This window comes from Acyrthosiphon pisum, chromosome A2, assembly GCF_005508785.2.
Source record: "Acyrthosiphon pisum isolate AL4f chromosome A2, pea_aphid_22Mar2018_4r6ur, whole genome shotgun sequence".
Taxonomy (NCBI): domain Eukaryota; kingdom Metazoa; phylum Arthropoda; class Insecta; order Hemiptera; family Aphididae; genus Acyrthosiphon; species Acyrthosiphon pisum.
In genome coordinates, this window is record NC_042495.1 from 4,882,330 (window position 1) to 4,909,834 (window position 27,505).

The 27,505-nt window shown below is 30.8% G+C and overlaps 2 protein-coding genes across 5 annotated transcripts in view; one reads left to right on the forward strand and one right to left on the reverse strand.

Moving 5' to 3' along the window:
- LOC100166228 (tyrosine-protein phosphatase Lar) overlaps positions 1 to 4,136 on the forward strand; it is a 29,809-nt gene extending 25,673 nt beyond the window's left edge. For all 3 annotated transcript variants that reach the window (XM_016802577.2, XM_003242929.4, XM_016802578.2), the window contains 3 exons: positions 1,019 to 1,299; positions 1,543 to 1,678; positions 2,090 to 4,136. In XM_016802577.2, the coding sequence (XP_016658066.2) occupies positions 1,019 to 1,299; positions 1,543 to 1,678; positions 2,090 to 2,158 (486 nt within the window). In that variant the 3' untranslated portion in view covers positions 2,159 to 4,136. The remainder of the gene's footprint in view (positions 1 to 1,018; positions 1,300 to 1,542; positions 1,679 to 2,089) is intronic.
- A 1,955-nt stretch (positions 4,137 to 6,091) lies between these two features.
- Positions 6,092 to 25,770, reverse strand: LOC100168275 (myophilin). Of its 2 annotated transcripts, none has more exons than XM_016802579.1 (4): positions 25,552 to 25,770; positions 9,485 to 9,687; positions 7,444 to 7,564; positions 6,092 to 6,545 (listed from the first exon to the last, which is right to left on the reverse strand). In XM_016802579.1, exons 1-4 carry the CDS (start codon positions 25,753 to 25,755, stop codon positions 6,363 to 6,365), a joined length of 711 nt encoding a protein of 236 aa, XP_016658068.1. In that variant the 5' UTR covers positions 25,756 to 25,770; the 3' UTR covers positions 6,092 to 6,362. The 2 variants fall into 2 exon arrangements, with proteins under 2 accessions (XP_016658068.1, XP_001944547.1); XM_001944512.4 differs by lacking the exon at positions 25,552 to 25,770 and adding an exon at positions 14,786 to 15,089.
- Between the last annotated feature and the right edge of the window lie 1,735 nt (positions 25,771 to 27,505).

Here is a 27,505-nt window from a genome sequence, read left to right on the forward strand (position 1 = left end):
TTAGAATACTGGAATTAATTCTGGAAATCAGATGTCTTGATAAAGTAATTAATAATAATAAACATTGTGACGACGCGCGACGCTGGCACTGTCGACCGTCTCCCTGCATAGTGCATACTGCTCAGAAATCTTATAGATTTCATCCAATTTTATAGTTTATATATTTCATCGGACATTACCCCCAAGCCCGGATTAAAGGGGGGTCCAGAGGGGGCCATGGCCCCCGGGCCTCAATAGTTCGAATTTATAAAAGGGCCTCAGACTTGTTCATTACTTTTTTCGTTATAGGCTATAAAACTGCATAAATCACCTTAAAAAAATCGATGATTATTTAGCGAAGAAGAAAGCTTATACATTATAATTTATAAATAAATGATACATTATTTATTGCCAAGTACCTAATATCTAATAGATATTATCTATATATATTTATTATAACAGGTACCTAACATTAAATAATATATACATTATAAACATACGAACAAGCTATTATTATTTTTTTTTCGTACAGGGGCCTCTTTTAAAACTTTGGCCCCTGGGCCTCGAAATGTCTTAATCCGGGCTTGATTACCCCCACCCCACCCCCACCGTGGGAGCACGCCAATGTAAAGGGCACTAGTGTTGTAATGCCTAGGGGCGGAAAAATGGCAAGTCCACCCCTGTTTCTTGGTACATAAAAAGTTATGCGAACATGGCGGAACGTTGAACACACAAGTTTAAATATCGTTATACCAATGACTGTAAAGGTTTTTTTTTTTTTGTACGACATTTAAATTTATTTAATTCTAGTTACAAGACAAATACATAATATAACAAAGACAAATATTAACTATATTAAATATTAAATATTAAATGTGTCAGATATTTGTGAATTTGATACACCCTGTACAAGTATAGTTTCGGTGGGTAGGGGAAGTGTTCGGTGTTCACGTCTTGCATAGAGTCTCAAGTGCTTATTACAAATAGTTGCCACGCAGTCAAATCATGATCAAATAATTTATTGTTGAATGCTTTACAGGAGAAATGCTACCAGTACTGGCCGTCCGAACGGTCCGTCCGGTACGATACGTTCGTCGTCGAGCCCATAACCGAATACAACATGCCGCAGTACATACTCAGGGAGTTCAAGGTGACCGACACGATCGATAACGGTTCGCGGACCGTCAGGCAATTCCAGTTCACTGACTGGCCGGAACAGGGCGTGCCCAAGTCGGCCGAAGGGTTCATAGACTTTATCGGGCAAGTGCACAAGACGAAAGAGCAATTCGGACAAGAAGGTCCGATCACCGTCCATTGCAGGTATAAACATTGAAAAAAATAACAAAATAATAATAATTGAATATTTAAAAATAAAAATCTTATATTCAAATTAAGTTGTGTTCATGATCAAATTATAAAAATGATGGTGCAGTAATTGTGTTAAGTAAGTTTTCGTCAGGTGTAAGACGACGATGACTTAAAATAACATTAAATAACTATCTCCGCCATTTCCGGTGAAAATCGATACATTTATTTGAACTAAGGAAAAAAAAACATTTACAGCGGCGGCGTGGGCAGGACGGGCGTGTTCGTGTCACTGAGCATCGTGTTGGAGCGGATGCAATGTGAGGGCGTAATCGATCTCTTCCAGACCATCCGGATTCTGCGGACGCAGCGTCCGGCCATGGTTCAGACGGAGGTAAGTCTCACTGCAAAAGTTATTATATAAACGTTACAAAATGTTATACAATTTTTCATCCCCCTAATCACTGCAATACCAACCCTAACCCACTCCCATTTGGGCAGTGATAGGGTGTACTTTCGCACCACTATTTTTTAGCTACGTTTCATTTTCATACTATAAAGTTTTCAAAATGGTGGTCCAACCGATGGCCAATGCATATTAGCATAGTATATTTTATATTAATAAGAAAGTAAAGAAGTTGTATGCTTACAAAAGCTGTTTCCAACTTCCAACTTTTCAATTTGTTTAATTCATTAAAATAATAATTGAAAACCCGTGTTCCGCTAGAATTTTGGCACTTCTATTAAAAAATTCGAATTGCACCACCGCCTTAACCGTTTTTTTTTGTGTTTTTCACCCCCACAGGAACAGTACCAGTTCTGCTATCAGGCGGCCCTCGAGTACCTGGGGTCTTTCGACCAATACTCCGACTGAGACAGGCCAGACGTGTTCACCTACACTGAGCACGCGGTTTGAGAAAATAAAATGTAATACAAATATTATTACGTTTACAAACGCGCACGTGGAAAACCGGAACGCCGCCGTCGCCGCCACATATAGATTATTAATACTATTATTATTACTATTATAATTATTAAAATTATTATTATTATTTTAGTCGGCTGTATATATATATAGACATACTATACTATAACGTATGTATAATGTAATAGTCTTATATACGCACTCGCACACAATTTAGTGTCTGCAGTGTCCGTCTGTTGTAAAAAAATCTAGTCTCGAAATACATCACATACATACACTCACCCACACTACGAACACACAATCGCACACATGTATGTAACGGGTTTGGGGGGTTGGAAATGACTTTTATGCCTCGCCATGTACGCGTGCTTTGATAATATTGTGTATTAGTCGTGATAATAATAATATTATTATTATTATTATTACGATATTATGCAAATAGTACAATACGCGTGAACGGGGTCGACCGCTCTTTTTGTACTTAATACCCTATACTTTTTTTCCAAGTTTTTTTATTCGTTTTTTATTACTCGACTCGCGTAGCGACGACGAATGACGATACGACTACCTCCTCTCCCCCCCCCCCGACCGTTGGCCGATTCGCGGTTCGAACCGAGTGCGGTGGTACTGATCAAAATATAACCACCCCGGTATAATAATATTATCGATACGTCGTACTGCAATCATCAGCTATACCGTACGGTTTTATTTCACGCATAATATTATAATTATCAACGTTACATTTCATGATAATAACGATATGATGATAGTATTATGTACCTACCTACATGTGTGTGTGCTGTGTATGTATCGACAATTTTTCTAGGGATCGTGTATAGACCGAAAACTTTCGTAACGTGTATATTTAGACAATTTTTAAACTCATAGTGACTCGATATCGTTGTATAAAAAAAAAATCCATCGACTGATGTATTTAAGGATAATACCTTTTTGTGTTCCATGGTTAATTTTATACTTATATATATTATTTGTAATATTATTATTTTTATTATTATTTTTTACTTTTTTAACTTCTAATTAAGTTCGATTTTTTTTTTTTTATCATTATTATTAATCTTATAGTTGGAGGTTAACGTTCTTCGTCCGACTTTATTATTATTATTATATTATTATTTTTTTTGTTTTCTTTTGTACCCGTCTCTACTATTGTTTTTATTTTTTTTTTCTTATCCTAATTTGTGTTACCATCCCCTCTCCCCACCCGGAGGATATTTCGACCGATGATGAACATCACTTTTGCGTTAAATATTTGTACTATTTTTTTTTAATATTTGTAAAAAATAAAAACAAAAAAAGACAATATTATACAAACGTACCCGTCCTTGAGGATAAGCGTGTTAGCAGCATATTTCTATCCAGTTTGCGTTGCTCGTACGTTTTTTCCACCCCTTTTTCTATTAACATTTCGGAGTCGCTCACGCTTAATTGAAAAACAATACAATCACTCTTGCAAACATTTGCTTTTTCTATGCTTGTATAGGTATAAAATATGTTATACACACAAATCGGTCGGTTAACCGAATAATCGTTTCGGCATATCATATTATATAATAATAATAATTAAAAAGAAGAAAAAAAGATTAAAAAAAAAAGATAATCGTTATCCTTGGGCAACATGTTTCTCTTTTGTACATAGTATTTAATGATTAGGACACATTGATTATTATTAAAATATAAAATTGTATAAACAAATGAATGACAAATTCTGCGAAGTGATTATTTAATGTTGTTGGCGATTTGATAGTTGAAAATTGTATTGTAAAAAAAAATATATTTGAAGGTAAATTTAATAATAATAAATTTTATTTGTCACCAGCCAAACGGTCCATTATTAGAATATCTAATTGATTACATTGTTTATAGAAATATTAAAGAAAATAAAGATAATATGGATTTGACAATTTTATTTATTTGTTTAGTTAATTTTACATTCTAAGTAGGTTGTTAACTACAGACGAGATTGGATTGTTCTCTGTATACCAAAAAAATCTCTTCCCTTAATCGTTATTGAGATTTGTAATGTAACAAAAACACTGTTGGTTAACTCATACGAGCGAGCATGTTCAGTAAGGAACATTATTCTGTTGAAATAAATAAAAATAAAAATATAGGTACTTCTTAACGTAAAGAAAAAGATACAATATCTTGTTTTTGTAAACAATTAAACAACTTTATTACAGTGAAACAAAAGTAAAATATTTCAAACAAATTTATGAAAATACATTACGTTCTTCTTAAATTTTTGACCGAAAAATGGCCTATTAACAAAAAAGTTCAATGTTCAATGTAAAAACCTATTAACAAAAAATTTTAAGATTTTTACATTGAACAAAATGTCTGGCACAAAGTGACTGTAAGGCAATAACAATTAGTAAAAAAAAAACAGATAAATTATAATATAGGCAATAGAAAAAAGAACACCAGGCAAGCCACAATAAGTTTAGTGGAGTGGTATTTATATAGATATATAATTTCACCTCTATACCGCGTTATCGCAGCCGGTCCCGCAGGCGGACGAGTGCAGTCGATGGCGTGATTGATCGCGGATGACGACCATCGTGACGGCAATAATTAATTTATATAAAAAATATCACTCAAATGTAATACTAAGAATATTTATTTATTTATCTTGCTTAAAATAAATATTCTTAATTTTTCTTGTTTCTTATTTTTTTACTAATTAAAATGTAAAAGTTAAATTAGGTGCTTAAACAAATAAATATTAAATTATAAATGTTTTCTAATATTAAATATGTTATATTGGATATTATTAAAGTATTCATCAAATTTTCACATGTACTACCAGCATAATGTAATATTAGAGCTCAGACTTTAAAAAATGAAATGCAAAAATTCCTAAAAAAAAACTACAAAATACATCAAAATTAATAAAAAAAATATGACCTATCAACCAATAATATCAAAAAATTCAAAATACATTTATATCATTGAATTCTGCTTGACATAAGTTAAATATTTATAAAGGCGAGTCTTAAATGTAAGCAAATGCTGAAATGCATAAGTTCTGGGCTCTACTTATGAATCAATATTGGTACTATAGAATGGTTGTTAAAAGGTTTATGGTATACATAGCTAGAGATTAGTCTAAATATTTTGAAAACTGCATTGTGTACTTATAGAAAATTATAATTAAGGAACAGTAGGACATTTCAACTTATTTTTTTGAATAGTAACAAAAATCTTTGAGATAAAAATGTTAATGTAACTAATGTACATTTAATGTTCATGAAATTGTTATTGTACATTTGACTATCCAATTTTGTCAACATTTGGACTTCAAATTATCACAAATATAAAATTACTACCTTTAAAATTGCTTTATATTAATACATACATCTTATGACTATTATTTGACAAAAAATAAATCTCCATAAGCGCAAGACATTAATAGCCTCCACTCTCCAGCCTGATTGAGTTTGTTGCACATTATGTAGTTGGTGGTTAAAAAACAGAATGAGGAATATAAAAGGGAGCAATTGATTATAGACCTAGTCACCTAGAAGAGCACTGAGGGAACATAAAGCGTACCACTTCAGCGACAAGGACAGATAAATCCATTTTACTATCAAAATCCCATTAAATAATGTAATTACCGGGGCATGTTTATGACAATCACAAGAAGTGATGCTGAACCCTTTTAAGCTGCCCAGTCACCGGGAATATGGGGAACACGGACAAATGCGCCATGTTCAAGAATATGTCGCAGGAGTGCACAAAAAAGTGACTTATTAATTTCTAGTCCAACATTTTTGGACAATCTCATTATATGGACCTGAGAGTTTCAAAAAGGTTTACAAATATAATAAATAGGTGATATTATTGTAATATAGAAGATGCAAGTTTTTTGTAAATAAAATTATTCTTTGATATATTTTAATAATTAATTTTGTTAGTATATAGGCACTGTGTATAATAATAATAAAAAAAAACAGTGTATAAATATGAACTTTTTTTGAAAAAAAATAATTTATGATATAATAGTAAAATGTTGCTTCCTCGCGTGTAACAAAATATAATTGAATAATCATAGCATGTCATCATGATAGTAGTACGCAGATGTATAATATCATTGAAGGGAGTATGCGTTTTTTATTCATAAAGTTGCTGATCATTACATATGCCTCGAGTTGCCGAAGGATCCCAACCCCGACTGGGAGGCGCCTTTGTTGAATCCCATTTGAAGGTTGAGGTGACCTTCGGACGCTCTTAACTGGTCTTCGGTGAATTCTCTTTTGTTAGCATCAGCCATTTTAGGTCCCAATGCCGGGCCCGTGTACTCTGGGTGCTTTTGGGTCTGTAAACAAATACGCGTATAATTAATATTATTAAATAGTTATTGATGGATATGCATAATCAAGGGCAGTTGCATCCCTGACAAATCACAGTAGGTACAAAGACATGGACAATTTAATGTTTGTTAATCTTGATGTTCAAATTTGTATTACCTATTATTATAAATAACACATTATGAATATTGTGTACTGCACTAATGTTTTGTAATTAGTCGTCATTGCAAAGATTATTAACAAACTGCACTTTTAATGTTACATAATACATAATGTATTATAATATATTCTAAATAAAACAAATAAAATATTGAAATTGCGATGAATACAATATAAATTTTTAATATATAATCACTTCAATATTACAACAGGGTTTATATGAATGGTAATTCATTGCTAATGGAATTAGATAGGGGAAAAAATCATTTTCATACCCGCGAAGATAAAACTAAAATGCAACTGCAACTGGTACACAGATTCTTAAGGATTTGTTTTCTCTTTCTGACCCAAACACAACGAGCAGAAGATGTACGTTAACCAGAACCAACCCTGTGTTGTTACTTTTAATATTTATCTATTACCTTTGTAATTTTTATCCGATTTACATCAGCATTTTAAAATTGTAATAAATTGCATGCTCATAACTCACATACAAATGAAAATGTCATAAAATAGCCAAAGTATAGCGAAACGGGTCATGTTCTTATTCTTCTTAACTTCGAGTATGATAATAGGTGAATTCTCTCTAATTATAAAACCAATATGGTTGGTTCTGCTGAACGTGAATTTGGTGCGTTACGCGCGTGGGTCAGAGGGAGAAAACAAACTTATATACAAATTTTGTTTCATGCACAACTGCAGGTGTCCATATTATTATAAACTAGGTATGTATTGGTATGAACTTACAATGCGAGCAAGGGCATAAAGGCAGAGCGTCACCTGCGCTATGTTTCTGCGTTCGAACAAATCGGCAGTTTGGAAAATCTCTTCTTCCGGTACACCGTATTTTTTGATGGCCGCTTGAAATCTAAAAAATAATAATATGTGTATAATCGCACGCGGTCGAATTAGAGAATTAGAGTAGACGTTTTGAAAATATCAAAATTATACAATTATTCAAGTTTCAACATGATGTACACCTATTACCTACACCAATGGACTACCTACCTAACCTACAGTTTATACATCGAAGTATTTCAAAAACAATCTCTTTAGAATAAGAAATCAAAAATGTGCCTATAAAATGATAATAGTAAAAAGTAGTGATTTTAACCAATGATAAAACCCTTTGAGGGCAGATTAGTAATGGAAAGCCAAAATTATAAATTATAAATTTCTGAGTATTAGCGTAATACATTATTTTACTTTTATTCTAAATAATATTATGTTCTTAGTTTATAAAAATTTTATAATATATTATTATATTATATTTATTTTATAATATTCTATACCTACTTTGGAGTAGAAATATGTTAAATATTTTCAATAACGTTAATACATTTCGTGATAATGGTTAAATAATCAAACATGAATCATTTGCAATATAATACACAATGTGTGTAACTTTTTTTAGCTTCTAGGAATAAACTACACGGCTGAGTATTGTGCAAAAAATATTTTCTTATTTTTATGATATCGTGGCAATAGAAAATAATTACAATAATTAGTTTGCGATTGTCATTTGTAGTACTGTATATAGCAGGTACTGTGTACCGGTCATCAACGACATTTTTAAACTGACGCGATAACTTAATTTTGTATAAAAATGTTGTGCCCACTTCAATCAAGTCGTCCGTTTAGTCAATATATCATTTATCAAACGTATTTAGTGTATAGGTATGCACAGTGGCGTAGCGAATCATGTTTTTCAGAAGCAATTGCTTCTGGATTCTGAAGGGTGGTGGTGAGTCATAACCTCATTAAGCCCACATACACGGTTAGAATTTAAACTTTATTTTGGGTACTACCCATATTTGATCATATGAGTATCGTATACATCAGTTAGAGTAGGGTGGGGTTGGTCATAAATAATTTGTTCGCTTCCATATATGATTTAAAGCTACATACGCCACTAGGTATGTAGATTGTAATAAATCTTTCAACATAAAAAAAATATAAAAGCTCGACCAGTGAGGGACCACAAGTACCTTATGACATTGGATTATAAACTCATCAGCCTCCCACCCACTTTCGATTGGACCGCCCTACTTTTAGAATATGGGAAAGTGTATCCCCCAGCCCAGATAGGATAAGGGACGAAAAAAATCCCAATTTATTCAAAAAACAATCATGAACTATTGAAACTATTATAAAATATGAAAATTGTCAATCGACAATATATATGTGGCCAACTTTAAAAACAGTAGGTACCAACTACCAGATTGGAGTAACGTCCAAAAATCACTTATCATTAGAAATCTAATTTTGAGGTTATTCAATTTGGATAAAATAAAAAAAAATTGTTGAGTTTGTATTGGTAAAAATCGTAAAAATACCAGTTAAGACTAGACCATAAATTATAATGTGATTTGTTTTTAATTCACAGCGCTTAAAATGCAGCGTGGCAACAAAAAAACGAATATTAAAAAAAAACATACCTAATTCTATGGTTAAAATTTTATTATTTTTATGGTAAAATGTGTATGCAAAATTAGCAGCAAGATCATCCAAAATTGAATTCCTCAACCAAGCAGTTTTTTCCGTGTGAAACAAACGAATTTTACAAACAATTGATAGACGGTGTGGCCGTCCTCTAATTTTAATATAACTCACATTCAATCAATCAATCGGACATAATACCAATAATATATTATGAGTACCAGCTATGCTTGAAAACACCTTTTTCTTTTTTTAAACGTCCGTCTACTTAGCCCACACCGGCAAGCGATAATCATATTATAATATTAATATATTACCTATATTGATTTTTATATATAGAATAACGTACCGTTGAATGTTCTCCATCAGCTGGAAGTTGGAACCCTTGGTCTGTATTTTTTTCACCGATCCGGGGGCTATCTTGTTGATGAGGTTGCAAAGCACGACGCCGTCTTTCAGATAATCCTCGTACGAGACGCTTTCAGGAATCGGCTCGCCCAAAACATTGCCAATCCACTCCAACATCTCTTTTTCTTGTTCCTTGTTTTTAGTCTGCCAAGAAAAAAAAAAAAAAGTTTTTTCATTAAATAGATTTCGGTGTATATACCGTGTGTATACTGTCCCAGTTAGCATTATATTACTCAATACCCTACTCATATTTTTGTATTTGCCCGACATGATATTAAGCTATTGGATCATAAATTTCTTCTACTTACAATTTTTTAACTCTTGTATTTTTCGAGTATCCAATAACTTCACATTCTTTGTACCCCGTTTTCGAGAACACACGGTATAATGTACCCCCCTGTCCCCTAGGACTCACACAAACACTCGTATTTTACAACAAATTGTATAATATACATATTTGTATTTTAATTATTTGTATACTACATGAAACGTTACGAGTAATGATACCAAGTACCGACATCAAATATGTCCCACGAAAATTTATTTGACGATTTTTTAGTTTCGATAAAAAAATTGTTTTGGAGAATAAAAATTAGAAAATTATTCGGTAAATTGTTCGAGTTCTTATTAACTAAACTTGGCTTGAAATGGAACTTGCCCAGCCTTGGACTAATATTATACATATAAATTGTATGTATTTTTTCCATAGTGCCCTCGATCGTTTCGATTTAATGAGATTTTTTTTTTATTATTATTTGTGATTATATTTTTAGACTGCGCGCCGTGTATTATATTATTATACATCATATTATGAGCCCGTTAACGAAAACAGACTTTCGCTTTGCTTTTTTGGCGGTCGTTCAAACTTTGATATGTATAATATAATATATATAAATGTTGGTATCTATAAAAAAATAATAAAACGCATCGTATATAATGTATATAATAATATTATATAGTGGCGTAATAAGGTACAAACTAACATTGTCAGTCACACCATTTTTTCCTTCCTATAAGTTATTAGTTTTATGCAAAAATCAAAATATTATTATAATATTATCGTGTTAATATTTATTGATTCGTGTTTCTAGTGATGGAATCGAGCACAGTCGTTTTAGTGGTTTGCGAGATAATTTAATACTCAGTCCCCATTATTTTCTTTGTGGTACTACAGTACTACAGTTGAATAATAATTTTAAAGTTCAATATATAATATCTTTCAAGCATAAATTATATAAAGCGTATATTATAATATAAACAGTTCGAATAATATTTTGAAAAAAATAATTAGTTATAGGTTTACAATAGTTTAAATCATACAAAAATATAATATTGAAGATTTTGATTTTTTAATTTTAAACTAGGTACTTATAGCAGCTAGAATACAGACAAATAATAGACAGAATATATAATATAATTATATTTATTATATATAAGGAGATTAATAACAATAAATTGTTATTCTGGTGTTCAATGAAAATACCGCTAATCAATCGAAAATTACCATTGGGCGTTGTTACAATTTTATATCATAACTAAAAATTTTAATTAATTTTAATTTTTTCTAATAGTTTTTAAAAATATAATATAGACGTTTAGTCGTATTAATAAAAATCTAAATAAAAACCAACCCACGCGTATTGGTAAAAAATAATATATATATATATATATTTTTTCATTTTGTTTAGACAAGTCTGCAGATTTCAAATCTATATTATAAACAACACGATATATTATTTTGAATATCACTGCAAAAACACTGAAAAACAATACCGCACTCTTCATTATTGTTACTGTAAATAGAATATTTGATACTCTGGACGTTCTCTAAAGCATATAATATAAAAGGTATATGATAATATTGCATAGTGCTCGTTAGGAGATAATATTTAAGATACGTTGCAGTGGTGAGAGGGTGGCGGTCCGACTGGCGCGTGACGAGGGAGGTGCGCCCGCCGCCTTCAATTCGCCGCTGCAGTATGGTATTATATAGAAGCGTCGTAAAAGAGGCGTACGCGCGCATACCTATAAATATTATGTCGTCGCAGTTATATATATATATATATATTATATAAATTCAATAGAAAACGTAACAATATAATTCATAGCAATTTTTTATGCCAGACGCAGAGCACTGTGCGTAAACCTGCAGAAGGTAAAATATCGTCGTCGTGTTGTGTTGTACCCCTATCATGTTTTTAAAGAAACGCGATCGCGACCGACGATTATTCAATAACCGCAAGTCAGCTCCACACCAATGCATCACACACCGCTACCATATTATTATTATCCATTAAATACATATTATATTTTACCAATACTCGAACTGAATTCACGGCGTAAGTCCAGAGTGGCGCCGTTTGAGAGACGCAGAAGGGTAGGTATAACTGACTTAACTGATCCTCATATTTCACCAACGTTTTGATAAATCACTACCACACATTTAAAGACACATATTATAGTAACGATTAAATTTCTCCCCCCCCCCCCACCCCAACCAACACGGTTAGCATTCCTCAATGCGGACTGGTCGAAGACGCTTGCGCGATATTATATTATATTAGGCGTATTTTCCCGGGATGAATGAAAAGACCGTCGCTCGCCCACGGCGAAATTATAGTATTATTATAATAATGTAGTCGAGTATAATATGAATGAATGGCTGCGCATGTTGTACATAAATAATCGTGTGGTCTCGTTCCGCGGATATTTTTGACGTACATGAATAATAAGTTAACGCAAAATCGTGTTGCAAACGCGAGATGCTGCCGTCCATTCGCGATATGCCAAAAAAAAATTTGGCAAGTCCCCGAGTAGTTATGACATATATATTATGTATAACAGATTTTTCGGCGTTTAAACGGATTTTTTTTTATTCAAGTCTCGTTAATGGGTTATATCAAACAGCTAGTGCCGATTAGTTTTTGGCCCTTTGATGATGGTTGCGACATGGCGACGGCCGCAAAGTTGCCTCGATTTTCCGCGAAATGATTATAATATTATATTGTACAGACAGAATGATACTCGCGCGAATGTGTTCCGTGTGGTTTCTGATCGGTGGTCGCGTGCGCCAGCTAGGGTGTTGACGTGTTTCGGAAGTCGTTAAAACCGCTTCTCTAAACCAAACTTGTGAAATGCAATAGTTGTATTTTTATATGTGACTTCATCGCCGTTTTTACGTGGGGTGACAAAGTTTTTATTTTCACGTGGCTACAATAAATAATACGGGGAAACGCTGAAACGCGTCGTGTTTTCTGTCACGACTTTATACATTATTTTTCAATAATAATATTATGTATATAATAGTGTCTTTCACAATTCGTCGTACTGCAATATGGGTGCGGTTTATACGTATTTTGAGTGTAGTTGAAACGATTGCGTTTCTGTTGTACTTACGAAATTTTTCAAAACTATATAGGTACTACATTTTAGAACATTTACTCGTTTCTGTCTCTAACAACTTCATTACGAATATAACAAAATTAAACGCTCCGTATAACTGCAGTTTCACTGGTCTGGTTTTAAGTTAACCTAATATTTTAGTGAAATAATTTCATCAACTCGAAAGAGAAGAACTTACTTTATATGTATAATCGAGAAATTTTAATATTTAATATTTCCTAAAAATTAATACTTAGTATAATTTTTTTTTAATGCCCTAGCCTATATTGTTTTGCTTTAAAATTAAAATATTGTAATACTGGCGTATCAGTTCTCCATTTCGAATTGGTAAAAAGGGATTTATTTTTAGCTAAACGTCTGCGATAGAAATTACGTAATACATAGCGAGTACTTCCTGTATCGGACACTGAAAGCGTTATTTATCAGTGTAGCGTTTTATTAACGATCTAACTTTGAACTTTGCTGTCTAATATATAGGCAAGTCCTGTAAAGAATACTTTTAAAAAGTACTTGAGTAAATACTCAAATACATTTTTTTTTTAAGTATTTAAGATACTAGTCAAATACTTTGAAAAAGTATTTGGAATACTTTTCAAATACTTTTGGTTTTTAAAGTGGGTTTCTAATTATCGTTATATAAACACATAGGTATTAGGTAATCTAATAGTTATCTAATAGTTTTAAAGGGAATATTGTTATTCAACATCCAATAACTTTTTTTAGAAATCTGGTTTTCACAAACCTTTGGGGTTCGGCTAACACAGAAATACAGAATATTAAATAAAATTATTATTCCATTATTGTAGTTGACAATAATATTTTTCCAACCAATTACCTATTTCGAATAAAAATAAAATGTTCGAAATAAAAAACCAAAGTATTCAATACCAAAAAGTATTTAATACAAAAAAAAGTATTTAAAATACCATTCAAAATACTTCATGCTGAAAGTATTTAAAAAGTTATTCAATACTTAAAAAAGTATTTGAATACTTTTACTCAAATACTTTTACTTAAATATAATTTACAGGACTGTATATAGGTACTTGAGTCTAAAATGAATAATGATGTATGCTTAATCTTTGTTCCAATTTATGAAGTTTATTTTATAATGTACCTACCAATGCAAATGCAATTTCTGATGCTGAAATTAAAGTAAGTTTTTAAAAATTTGAACAATACAGAACTATTTTATAAAAATAAGTAACAACTTAGATCACAGCAACGGTGCCGTACATTACTAAGACTGTTAAATTCATTACATCATTATTTTATATATCTGCATAGTATTTATATATTATAACTTAAAATTTTTCAACACACTGGGTGTTTTTACAAGATATCTGTATAGTAAAAAACTATTGTATAGCTTTTAGATTGGGCATTGTGATTTTTACCTGAGCCGAGAACACAAAAATTACATTATATTCTCATAATAATTTATAATATAATAGTAACCGTGTCAGTCACGTATTGTCTCATCGTCACATCTAACGATATATTTATACTTTTTGACGCGAATCTATATTTTAAACAATACTACCATCATATTCATCATTATACATCATTCATACGGTCGACTGTCAGTAACTCGTACCTCGATATCTCGAATATAAACATAATATTATTCGTGATAAGTGGTAACAATTGAATGGCTTTGATATTTCCAACCACCCCCCCCCCCCCCCCAAAAAAAAAAAAAAACTCCAGTTGAACTACAGAGGTCGACTGCAACTTGCAAGTACATTATACTTATACTACCTATAGTATACTATATAGTATAAAATAATCTACACATAATATTATACGTCGTACGCGTTTGGTTTTTGCAGATTCTTACCGGCATTTTTCACGCGTTCGTTCCGTCCGCGCCGAGTACAATAATAATAATATATCGATGTATGAACCGAACGAGACTTAGATCGTTATGATGGTTTTCGAGCGCACGACGCGTGTCTTCGACGTGCAGCAGTTTTTTGGTCGCGGTATTCGATGTCTGGCGATGTCGTCTTCGCACACCTCACACAGCACCACTATACGAATTTATGACAATAATATAAAAAATGATCGTATGAAAACGTCACTATCGGAAGCTGCGAAGCGTATGCTCACCGGTCCTTCGGAGACTCGGGTCTTTATACTCAGCGCGTGCGCCCGCCCGCCGCCACCCGTTTATTTATAGACGCTGTTTAATTGCCCGTCGAGATCACGGCGGTGGAGATGACTTCTCGGCAGAGCACTCGCGCCGCCGGTGATGTATAATAATAATAATAATAATAATTTAATACCCATGTATATAATATGCAGGGGTGATCCATTTATAACCGGCCATGCACACATTTTCCGAGTTAATATCAAGTTCACCTAAACTTTAAAAAGCTATTTGTTTAATATACTTACTTGATATTTTTCACCTTCGCCAAAATTTTTAGATAAGGAAACATTTTACTAAGCTTACGTCGTCGTAACCTAACCAATTCGGTTATGCAGTAAAAATAAAAAATAGGTATTGTCATTAAATCATTAAAAAATCCAATTACCCCTTTCTCTTTTCCTGTTTACCCGTGTTATATATTTGTATGCAATCTAATTTGCTCGTTGTATTAACATTAATTAGGTACCTAAGGATTGTAGATAAACGAAAAAACAATAAAAATATTTTAAAAAATAGATTTTTTTTCACTCTTTTTTTAATTAATTACCTAAACTATATGGGTTTATTTTCCAAAATCCCATGAATTGATCAAAAAGATTAGTATAGGAGTAAAATAAAACTCACTCAGTAGTAGGTTCATAAATAGATCACCTCGTATATTATGTAGAACAATTTGGAAAAATGCAGGTAATAATATTTTTTCAAGTAGTAGGTATATATAAAATTACAAGTACCTACAGTAGGAAAACACTAATATCGAAAATTGTTTAGTATTTCGAGGGAATTTTATTTGAAAGACAGTCACTTTTCCATTTTCCTACATTTTACGGGAGTCGGGAGAAGAAACAAAATTTAATTTGGCGCCCTTATGCTTGTGGGTATTTGATATTATTTTTCGTGTTATACACTGCAAATTGCACCGTTTTAAAGATAATAATACTTTGTATCCATTAAGAAACACACATTTGAATAGGTAATAAGTGTCACTTGGCGCTTTCAATTTACCGTCTGTGATTTAAATAACACTCACAACTTGGGATCTACATCAAAACAAACAAACTCGCTCGCTACCGCGCACAACAAACGCGTCACCTAAAAAAAAATGCTATTCTTTACCACCCCACCCCTAGTTCCTACACTACATGACTGCCATTAGATGCATAAGTATATATACACAATAATAATATTATGTAGTACTACATAATATTATATTTACTGGGTAGGCGATACAAGAAATGCAGTTTGAAAGCGTTTTGGCACCCGCAATACCCGTGGATTCGGACGATTTGACGAAATTGTATAATTAATAATAATAATAATGATGGTAGGTACGTGAACATAAATTTCACGGTCGGAACCGCGGCGGATGAATGACAAAATGAAATAATAATAACGACACCAAATAATATTAGCCAACAAGTTTAGCTAACAGTAAAAAACGAATGATTTCCTACCAAAGTGGTTGCCAAAAATTCTTCCGATATTCGACGACCACCGGACGACGGTGTTTTTGATCGATCGGTCGATCACGGTTCGCGCGCTTGCAGATGTAAGAGTTTTTAATGAATTAATTTTGTGTAGATTTCTTTGATTAAAAGTCAAAATTATTATATTTTCATCACTAGTAGACGCATTATAAGAACTTTATGTCGAGACATCAGTCTTAAAAATAACACTATTTAATATTATGTATAGCTATTATACCTACTCTAATTTTTATTTTTATTCTTTATTAATTTGGTATCGCCATTTTTTAATAATTAATCCGATCACAATTAAAACAGTCGCTAGACAAGTTTTTGACATTTTCTTTACAACATACCTAAGGTATTTCAGCATTTTAGTACCGAACGAAGTACAAACTCGACCATTGTTTTTACTGGTAAATGTTTGTAAATACCTGTCAGAAGTTAATATTATTATATGCGGAAATTCAGTATACACGACGACTAATAGGCAGTTTCAACGCATTAAATTATTTAATTTTTTTCCACTGTCCCGGTGCAAGCGAAAACAAATTTTTAACATAAACAATTACTTAATAAAATATATTATTGACATTTTCAATTATAAACACATTCAAAAGTCGTTGGAAGTTATTAAACACTATAGGATAGTTCAAAATTCGATTAATTTTTAAATCATTGAATTACGTGTTTCTAAATTAACGATCCTAATTTTTTTAATTTTTTTAAAATGATTGCAAAAAAAATTAAAAGCACAGAAATAGGCAGGGCTTTGCACCGGAATCATTTTTTCGGGTTTCAGGTTTTAGGTGTTGAAAGAAATTTCGGGTTATTGAATTCGGGTGTTACGGGTTAATACACTTTTCTGGTTACGGTTAAATGAAAATTAATTCGGGTGTTAAAATAAAAACCCATGTTGTATATCAATTAACATGAGATTTTCAATGCAAATTTGATACAGTAATCTGATTTTATATTTAAAGTAAACATAAAGAAAAATATTAAGAAATACAAATTAAATATTAATACTTATTACTTATTACTTAGTACTTACTCAGTCCTTTTTCAACAGAAGAAAGTTCTAGCTTATTACATATTATTTTAATTTTTAACTAAGCATATTTTTGTTATATTTATTTTTGATTAAGAATGTTTTACAACACAATTACTATTGTCTATTATTGAATATTGTGAAATAAAATAAAAAAATCATCTAGCATCAAGGTCTTTTTTAATTTTTAATTAATTATTATTAGTTACAAAAAAAAAATTGAGTTATCCATTACAAACTTACACTACTGTCTTCTTATCTTCTTAGTCGCGTTAGTTGCAAAAAATACATACAAATCGATATGCCACTTAATTTTCAATAATTCGGGTTTCCGGTAAACCCAAATGGAAATTCGGGTTTCGGGTTTTTTTTGGGTGTTAATTTTTTCAATGGGTTTTGTATATACGGGTTTTGGGTTATGCTATTTATTTGGGTTAATTCGGGTTTCGGGTTACGTTCGGGTGCAAAGCCCTGGAAATAGGTATTAAATAAGACGATTTTACTGAACACAAATAAAGATTTCTCGGGGCGATCTTTCAAAATATACCTACGTCATTTTAATGACAACCGAAATTAATACAAAACAATATTCAATGTTAAATTGACTTCTAAACCCCAACAATTTATTAATTACAACATTAATTAGTGTTTTACGGCACCACTTTTACACCATAAACAAAACTTGTAACGTCTCTTTTAATCTATAAGAAGAATCTAACTTGATTTTGGAGACGAATGAAACCAGTTTGTTTGTTTATTTATTATTTTTATTATTATTATTATTATTATTATTTATTTATTTGCACTTGCATTTTTCCATTTGAAATATATATTATTCATTGAACAAATAATTTATTGTTACATTTTTTTCTACCTTATCTCTATTCTATAATAAAAAGAATAAAATTTACCACTCCAGTGGTTGAATTCAAAATGTAGGATATATAATTTTCAAAAATTAGCAATAACAATAACTACAATATGTAATTATATTATATTATTTGTATAGCCAAAAAAGGCGGGTAAGTCGTGGATGTCGCTCTGCTGTACAGTAGGTTACAAGTGGGTTACTGTAATGGATGGAAATAAATTTGAATACAATGATATTATATCATTGTATACGAAAAACGATTCTGAACGGAGATGATTTGTCAGTCTAGGATATATTATTTTTAAAGAAAAACTTATGGAGAACCTTGTACCAAATTTTAAAAACTTAGTTATAAAAGAAAAAATTTTTACGATTTTTCAACCACTAAATTACTTGCAAATTTTCGCAATTTTGACATATTTCGTATAAATTTGAACTTTAAATGCTTATAAATAAAAATTGTGACAATGTATTCCTTTTATTTTGCAACTGCTATTGTAAAAATATGTTAGGAGCCTTGTATTAAATTTCCAAATCTTAGAATTAAAAAGAAAAACTTTTATGAATTTCTGTCTAAGATAATTTGAACATTGCCGTAATTTTTACGTATTTAGTCAAAATTTGAACTTTAAATGCTTATAAAAAAAAAATCGTGACTATATATTTCTTTTATTTTTCAATTGCTATTGTAAAAATATATAATGAGCCTTGTATTAAATTTTGAAATCTTAGATATAAAAGGAAAATTTTTTATGAATTTCTAGCATAAAATAATTTACGAATTTTCGTGATTTTTACATAATATGTTGTCAAAATTTTAACTTTAAATGCTTATAAATAAAAATTGTGACAATGTATTCCTTTTATTTTGCAACTGCTATTGTAAAAATATGTTAGGAGCCTTGTATTAAATTTCCAAATCTTAGAATTAAAAAGAAAAACTTTTATGAATTTCTGTTTAAGATTATTTGAACATTGCCGTAATTTTTACGTATTTAGTCAAAATTTGAACTTTAAATGCTTATAAAAAAAAATTGTGCCTATGTATTTTTATAATTTTTGAATGGGAGTTAGAACAACATATGTGGACCCTTCTATTAAATTTTCAAGTATTTTGTCCCAGCTAATTTTTTTTTATCAACATTTATAAAAAAAAAATCAAAAAAAATCGATTATTTCAATTGCCTATAAATAGATTAAAAATTAGTGAAATATTTTGAAAATAAAACTATATAAAGAAAATGTCAATTTAAACAACTGGTAAAATTTTCAAGTGTCTACGACTCATACTTTTTGAATAATAACAAATATCAAAAATCGTTTGAGGCTAAACCGTTATTTAATGCGGTTTTGTAAAAATTTAAATTTCAAACACTCCTAAAAATTTTTTGTCTTAGTCCGGTTGAGTTTTTTTTACAGATATTTAAAGAAAAACTTATGGAGAACCTTGTACCAAATTTTAAAAGCTTAGTTATAAAAGAAAAAAATTTTACGATTTTTCAACCACAAAATTACTTGCAAATTTTCGCAATTTTGACATATTTCGTATAAATTTAAACTTTAAGCACTTATAAAAAAAAATTGTGACTAACGATTTTGGATTTTTTTTTATCACTGTGAGAACAACTTATAAGAAACCTTGTATTAAATTTTCAAAGTTTTCTATCCAACCAAAAATTTTTTATCGTTATTTTAAAAAAAAATACTTAGAAAAATTGAAAATTTCATTTGTCTATAAATAGCTCAAAAAAAGTCGAAACACTTTGAAAATTTAACCCTGTATAGACAACGCTAATATAAACATCTGTTGCAAATTTCAAGTGCTTACAATAATTATTTTTTGAGTTACAGTAAAATTAAGTTTTCGTTTTTGTCAAAAATTGGTTTTGCGTAAAAATTCGCGTTTTTCCGTTATTTTTTTAAGGTTTTTCCTGCCGCTTTTGAAAAGTATTGGGAAATTTTCACTTTTGACCCCCCAAAGTACCAACTAGATTCACTTTCCTTTCAGAAAAGGTACAACTTTTGAAAATCGAAGCATTTTTACTGCTCCAAAAGTTGTCGTCAGACACAAAAAAAAAAAAAAAAAAAAAAAAACAAAAAAAAAAAAAACACACATCATTGTAAAATCAATACATTCATCACTTCGTTCAGAATCTAAAATAGTCATATGTTTTTAAATTTAATTATAAAAAAATAATTTCTTTAGGAGGAAGGTCAGGCAGCTAGTATATTATATACATTAGGTACTATAAAATACGATGCATAAGACAATAGACGTATAGTGAATTTTATATTATTTTAAAACGAAAAGTTTTTAAAATAATTAATTCAGAAAAAATATGCAATTATTTTACAATGATAAATTAGAGGACAGCAGTATACACGTTATTTGACGATACCTGGGTCGAATGATAGTCCTCCATAATGGAATATAGAAGTATAATACAACGTGTTTTTACAGACATTACGACCGAAAAAGGATAATCTGACAAATAGTTGCAAGTCGAAAGTGTGTAGAAGTAATTATGTGTGTTTTATTTTGGACAAAATAATGTCGTTAGCACAACTGTGATATTTGGTGCCTGGTGCGGTGGATGGCGTTCGTTCCAGTCGGTTAATAATAGACGCCAGATTATAACGTCTTGCGGCGCCAAATGAAATAATGCTGGAAAAAAAACTACATGCGACATTAATAAATCATCAAACCTACATTTTAAATAAATTAGAAGAAACGTGCACGCAGAAATTGACGAATTTTGTAAAATAGGAAAGTTTTCCAAATTACATCTAGTCTATAGGATGATTTTAAATTTGTCCTATCGAGACGAAGAGGGACACATACTGTCTTTAAGGTTTTACAAAACTATACATTTTAAGAATCACTTGATTCATTATGAATCGTTCATATCGTGACTAAATAAATAGTTATGATCACAACTTTGTGATACGCATACCACCCTTGCCACGTCTATCGCGTAGTTCTCCGCTTCTATAAAATTCTATTGAAATTGCCGACCAATGATATGCGGAGAACTACGAGCAATGGTTTTGTGCGTAGAATAGTGGGGAGATCCACAAACCGGACGAAAACTGTATTTAGCCATAATTAATAATATTACAGTTTATTTGGATTATTCGAAAATAATTAGCACCCTTCGTGTTTACACCATGCGTATGATAATATTCTAAGCTAGAGAAAAGGCGATATTAATTATTAGAATTCTATATTTACAAATTGCGTCGTTTCAAATTAAATTCGGAAGCTTTCTAAAAATATTATTTTATTCAACCAGTTTATGCATTATTACGAGATGGGTACTACCCCAGCAATTGGTCGCATCGATTACGGACGTCTATAATACTCGTCTGTAGCAAATAATATGAATGTAGCGAAAACAGAAAACAAATTTTAAATGTTGTATTATAATTTATATTATAGTGTAAACAAAATTGTAATCACCTTTTTCCTGTTTACGAACGCATTAATTGTTAATATAATTAAACAGCATGCAAATGGCGTACGGTCGTGAGTGTCAATCTACGTTTGAACGTTTCCTTTTGAAAAAAACAAACAGACAAAAAATAGGAATAGTGCTAAAAATACATTTTCGCAATTAACCTAAATTATTGCAACTGTAATATTATACAAGAAATTGTTCACTGTTTCCTACAAATGATTCTAAGCTCTTGAACAAAAATACGACTTCACAGAAACAATAATTCATACGAATAGATTTTAAACAAGTTGGGAGAAAAGCAAACTCGACGCGGCGGCGTTATTAACGGCTTACAAGTGACAATAATTAACCGAATAATGTATATTTAGGTAATATGCTAATAACGATTTTAATCAACTACTACGAAATGCATTTTACATTTTCCATAATATAAATATTTACATTACTGAAAAACACATGATGACAAAATATATTATGAAATAAGATAATATAATATATTATATTTATACTTCATACTATAATATATAGTTATTACTATAATATTAATAACTATATTTTGATTGGCTATTAATTACACAAAATACATAGGTATTTTACGAATTTATTGTGACTCCTGACATTTGAGTATTGACTATTTATTGATATTTGATAATTGATATCCCCTCTACGAAGAGTATGGGCCATAACAATTTGTTTTTACTTTTTCTCAAGACACCGATTTTTGCATCATCATAGTGACACTGCAATGAAAGTCACAACACTCACAACCAACGTATATTTGAAAATGAAATGTTTTAAACTCAGTTTTTAAGTGAGTTATGAGTATTTTTAATTTACGCTCTATTATATACGCATAACTTGCTAAAAAAATTGAACTATATTAAAAAACGAACATACCCACACAGATAATGTTCTTACCATAAAGTTTTATAATAGGTTGCTTCACTCTAATTTTTAAATTAACGGAGCTAAACATGGTCTGCTAAGCGTAAATTTGCGATGTTATAAGACGGAGACAACGCATACATTAAATTAGCTCCATGTAGGATGTGTTTGTTTTTTAAGAAATACAAAAACAGAAACAAACATTTTTAGGGGTTTTCATAATAATATGAATATTATATTTAGTATTCATTTTAGTAAAACGAAAATATAAATGTGGGTCTCTCAGATATATTATAAAGTCATACAGATAATATGGTTATCAAAACCTCAGATCAAATTCGAAAATATAATATGAATAAGAAAAAAGTTATTGATGAAAACAAACACAGTGAAACACCCATCCAGCCGTACTTAAAATTGTTGAAATTATGAAATTAAAATAACCCTTTGGGTACAATATTGTTTAAGCAATTGAGCGTAACGGCAGGCGGCTTTTGGCAAACACCTCGTTATAAAATATAGTACTAATGGACTTTCCGTGTACACTAAACGTTTGAGAAAGGCCAACCTGTTTAAAAATAGTGTTCCTTGATTAAATCTCGAAAATTAATTATGTTTCGATATTCGAATACGTCTTAATGATGTATTAATATAATATAAATACACATTCAGTTGATCCCTATTATAAGGTCACAGTGATGGGTGCAATACAATTGTGACATTGCAAATACTATTCCAAAACTGTCAGTATTTAATCATACGAAGACTCCTATCGTTTTCGATAAAATATTAATTCTAAAACTTCCTATCTAGTATGTACTTACACTAATTATTATTAATTTGTTTCACATTATACGGATTGTTTTTTGTGCATGTAGTCATCAAGTCATCAAGTCAGTTATTAAAAAAAAAAAAACTGTATTTTTTGTTTTAAACAGTAAATTTAAAATAACTTAATTTGCATTTACTATGTTAGTATTATTAAATTATTAAATTAATTGTTATTACAACAATAGTTTCAGAATCAGACAATGGTACTTAATAATCAACAAATAAGAATTAGAGACAATATATTTTAATTTTGTTGAATTTATTTTAGGTTAGAGATTTGACATACTTGGTACCTTATCATTTTAACTCAGTTATATTAAGTATTAACAATATACATTATACACAGGTTGAATACGCCAATATAATATATAATATTATATAATATAATCTTGGTCATTTCCTACAACTATTTATTTCCCTGTCGTAAACTCCATTCATATAATTTATTATTAAAATAATTAAAACAAACAAATTAGGTACAGATGAGAATATTATATTGTATGGTAACGTAACGAATGTCAGATAGAATCACACTGCGATCGTTCTTACACGACTAATAACGAAATCCGATAACGGAGTACCTACATCGTACAAAATTTCAATAAAACCACGATTGAAGATAAGATCTTATCTTAAATCGTGATGCACCTGAGATAAAACTTGTTTTCAGTCAGTGTACGCATTAATAATATACAAAACTTTAAATTTTATATTTTTAAAAAAAACTTTATTGTGATTTACAAGTATTACAACGTAGCCGTGTCTTTAAAATAAACGAATTAAACCATTAACCAAGTTTTTAATATAAAATGTCGGAAAAACATAAGTACTTTTTTAATTTTGGCGCAAATATAGGCTGTACCCAACAAGAATTTTTTATATTGGCACAAATGGATAATCCCCAAAATCACCATCATACAATCATTAAATCGTTGTGTTCTACCTTCTTCGTAAATCAGACGAATCAGGTGAAAAACAAAACAGCTTGTATTTCCCCAGACATAAATTTTTTGTTCAATAATAACATTATTAAAACGAATAATATTAGTATAACGTATTAACGTTATTATAATACTATTATAATATTATCATTACAAAATGCTGTCTGGGTCGCCACATGGTAGTGCGAAGGAACAGCATGGTCAGAATAGAAATCGACACGGTGTCATGGATCAGCGGAGCACAGTATATGTTAATTGTTAGAGCACTTTATATTATAAAACTTTATTTAGTGCATTAAAAATGAATTGATTTATTTATAGTAGAGAATAGGAATAGGCCCACGTTTTTCAATAGTTAGGTTTAGTCGTTATGAAATTGTAAGTAAAAAGGTATCCAAGAACATATTTTTTGACTGGAACGGGCTTTTTAAGAGCTTAGGGTGATTTTCGGGACGAAGTTGGGCTTTTTTCACATTTTTTGGACTGGGCTGCGCTCAGGGCTGGGCTTCAGAAAAAATTGTTAGCCGGACTATAAGAGCCAGGTCTATGCTAGCCAAATTGGTACCCTAACAAACGTTACACTAATAGACGTGTGTTATCGTACCTACTACCCATTATAACAATGAATCATGTTTTACTTACTAAGCTTACTTGAGACTTTCAGAGGTACCTAGCATTTAATCTGATACTAGATGGCACATTTTCAAGCTATTATATTTGCTGTCATAAAACATTTATGTTAATTATTACTTAGAACGAATAAAATATCTGCGAGGACCCACGCCCACAAATCAATGTGGTCACTTTAACACTAGGTTATATATAGTTACTTATTACTAATTAATTATTATCTATACAAATTAAAAATAGTAAAAATACTTAATTATTATTATTTTATAATTAAAATTAGTTGGTTTTTAACTAACGAAAAAACAAAAAACCACTCACTCCTTTAGGTCTTATACTCAGTGTTATACCTGCTCTACGCCTCTTTAGTTTTAGCCAACGGCGAAATTGCTTATTATATAACCGTGTGATTTCTCTTGATTCAATGTCCTTGCGCACCGCGTACGATAGATGAGATTTCTGAACATCGGTTAGGTGGCTCAGCGCAAACAATTTTAAAAAGTTGATTCTCTTGTTGGTTTTCATCTTTTAAACGGCCGAAATCAAAAATTAAAACTAAATAATATTATATACTGTTCAAACTATATAGAATTCAGCAGAGGAGCCCGTTAACAGCGCCGAGGTCTGCTTTTAAGTTGCTTGTCCGTCCGACACCGCACTACTGCAGTAATGTCTACGCAGAACGCGAACGGCACACCGAAACCGAACACGAATAGACCCGAAAATAATATATTGCTATAGGTAATAATATTGTTATTATCGTCGATAAAATTCCCGTAGTTACATTAGCCGGTGTTCGTTGGGAAAGTCTGAAACTCCGAACTATCGGATAACCGATTACCCGAATACCATCGCGCGAACCGGACCGGTCATAGGTAGTAATTATTATACTCATTCATCATCAACATTGGTACTGGGGTGGAAGGGGTCTTTTTTTCGGAGAAAAATGTATTTTTACGCCGCCGCTGTCCGAGTTGTTCTTAATATGCGTGTGTTCCAAACCAACAAGAACAAATTAAATTTTTATAGTATAGATTTTGAGAATAGAAGTTTTTTTTATTTTTATTCAACAGTGGCATCATGTTATAATTAATTTTTATTATTTCATATTTTGGATTTATTAAAAAGTAATTACCTATGTAACCCACGAATTATAATATTAAAACGATCTAAAAAGATTGTACGCCTATATTATTTTTAAATGTATTAATACATAAATATAATATGTAATTAATTTATAAAAGTAATTTATCTAAGTGTAATAATTATGGTAAACCTTTCCTCTGCAGTCTGGATTCCGCCACAGTATTGTCATTAATATTACAATATCATTATATTATTATTTGTCAAATTGCCTATCGTTTCTCTCTTGCAGAAAATTATCCGATATCGAAATCCGAAAGTATTAGCTCAACCCACAGATATAGATAATATTAATATATCAGCTATATCCACAGATTTCTATATGCTACTAGATAGCGAACTCCCACAATGAATTGAAGCTTCAAGGTCGGTACGAAATTTTATGGTATTTTATATGGTAAAGCCTGTCGTTTTAAAAAAAAAATCTTTTATCAAATCACTTTACATTTAATATTTTATTTTACCATTCAAAACGACGTTATTCCTAACACACTTAGTATAATGAATCATAGTATAAGGAATAATAAGTATGCTCAATGATAAGACTGCGCATATTTTTTTAAGGGGCAATGTATAATTATACATAATAATTGTAGGCAACCAACAATAATCACTAAGCGATGTCACACGTATTCTTTGCCATGCAGTATGCACAAAAACACGAGGCGATGCACATGGCACATGCGTAAAGTAGAACGAAAACACGGTTCGTCTTGATCATACTTTTTATTTCTTATACTAGTAATACTATATTGTAGATTAATGAAATGTTTTGCCAACAGACAAAATGGCGGTCGTCCACAACTGAGCTTCATGTATAAAAATGTAAATTATTTAGGAGTCCCTTATCTAGTATAGAATAGAAGTCTTTAGCTAAAGGTAAATGTAACCCAACCGAAAAAAGCAATAATTATCAAATAATGTCAAATCGTATACTCAATATTGTTGCAAAAACCAACTAAGAAAAACCAACTGTTTTCAATATATTACCTATTTAGAACAAAAATCTTTGCAAATTTTTCTTAGCAAAATTAATACTCAAGTAGGTCATAAACTATCTAGCATAATTTTGAAGTTTGATCGGAAATCCTTACAACCAAGCCTGGGCAAGTTAATGATAATTTTTAACTGA

Coding starts and splice junctions, on each gene's coding strand:
- LOC100168275 (XM_016802579.1), bottom strand. CDS start 25,755: ATGAAAACCAACAAGAGAATCAACTTTTTAAAATTGTTTGCGCTGAGC. Junction 9,688..25,551: donor TGAGTATAAGACCTAAAGGA/GTGAGTGGTTTT, acceptor TTTTCTTGGCAG/ACTAAAAACAAGGAACAAGA. Junction 6,546..7,443: donor TTTATGCCCTTGCTCGCATT/GTAAGTTCATAC, acceptor ATTTGTTTACAG/ACCCAAAAGCACCCAGAGTA.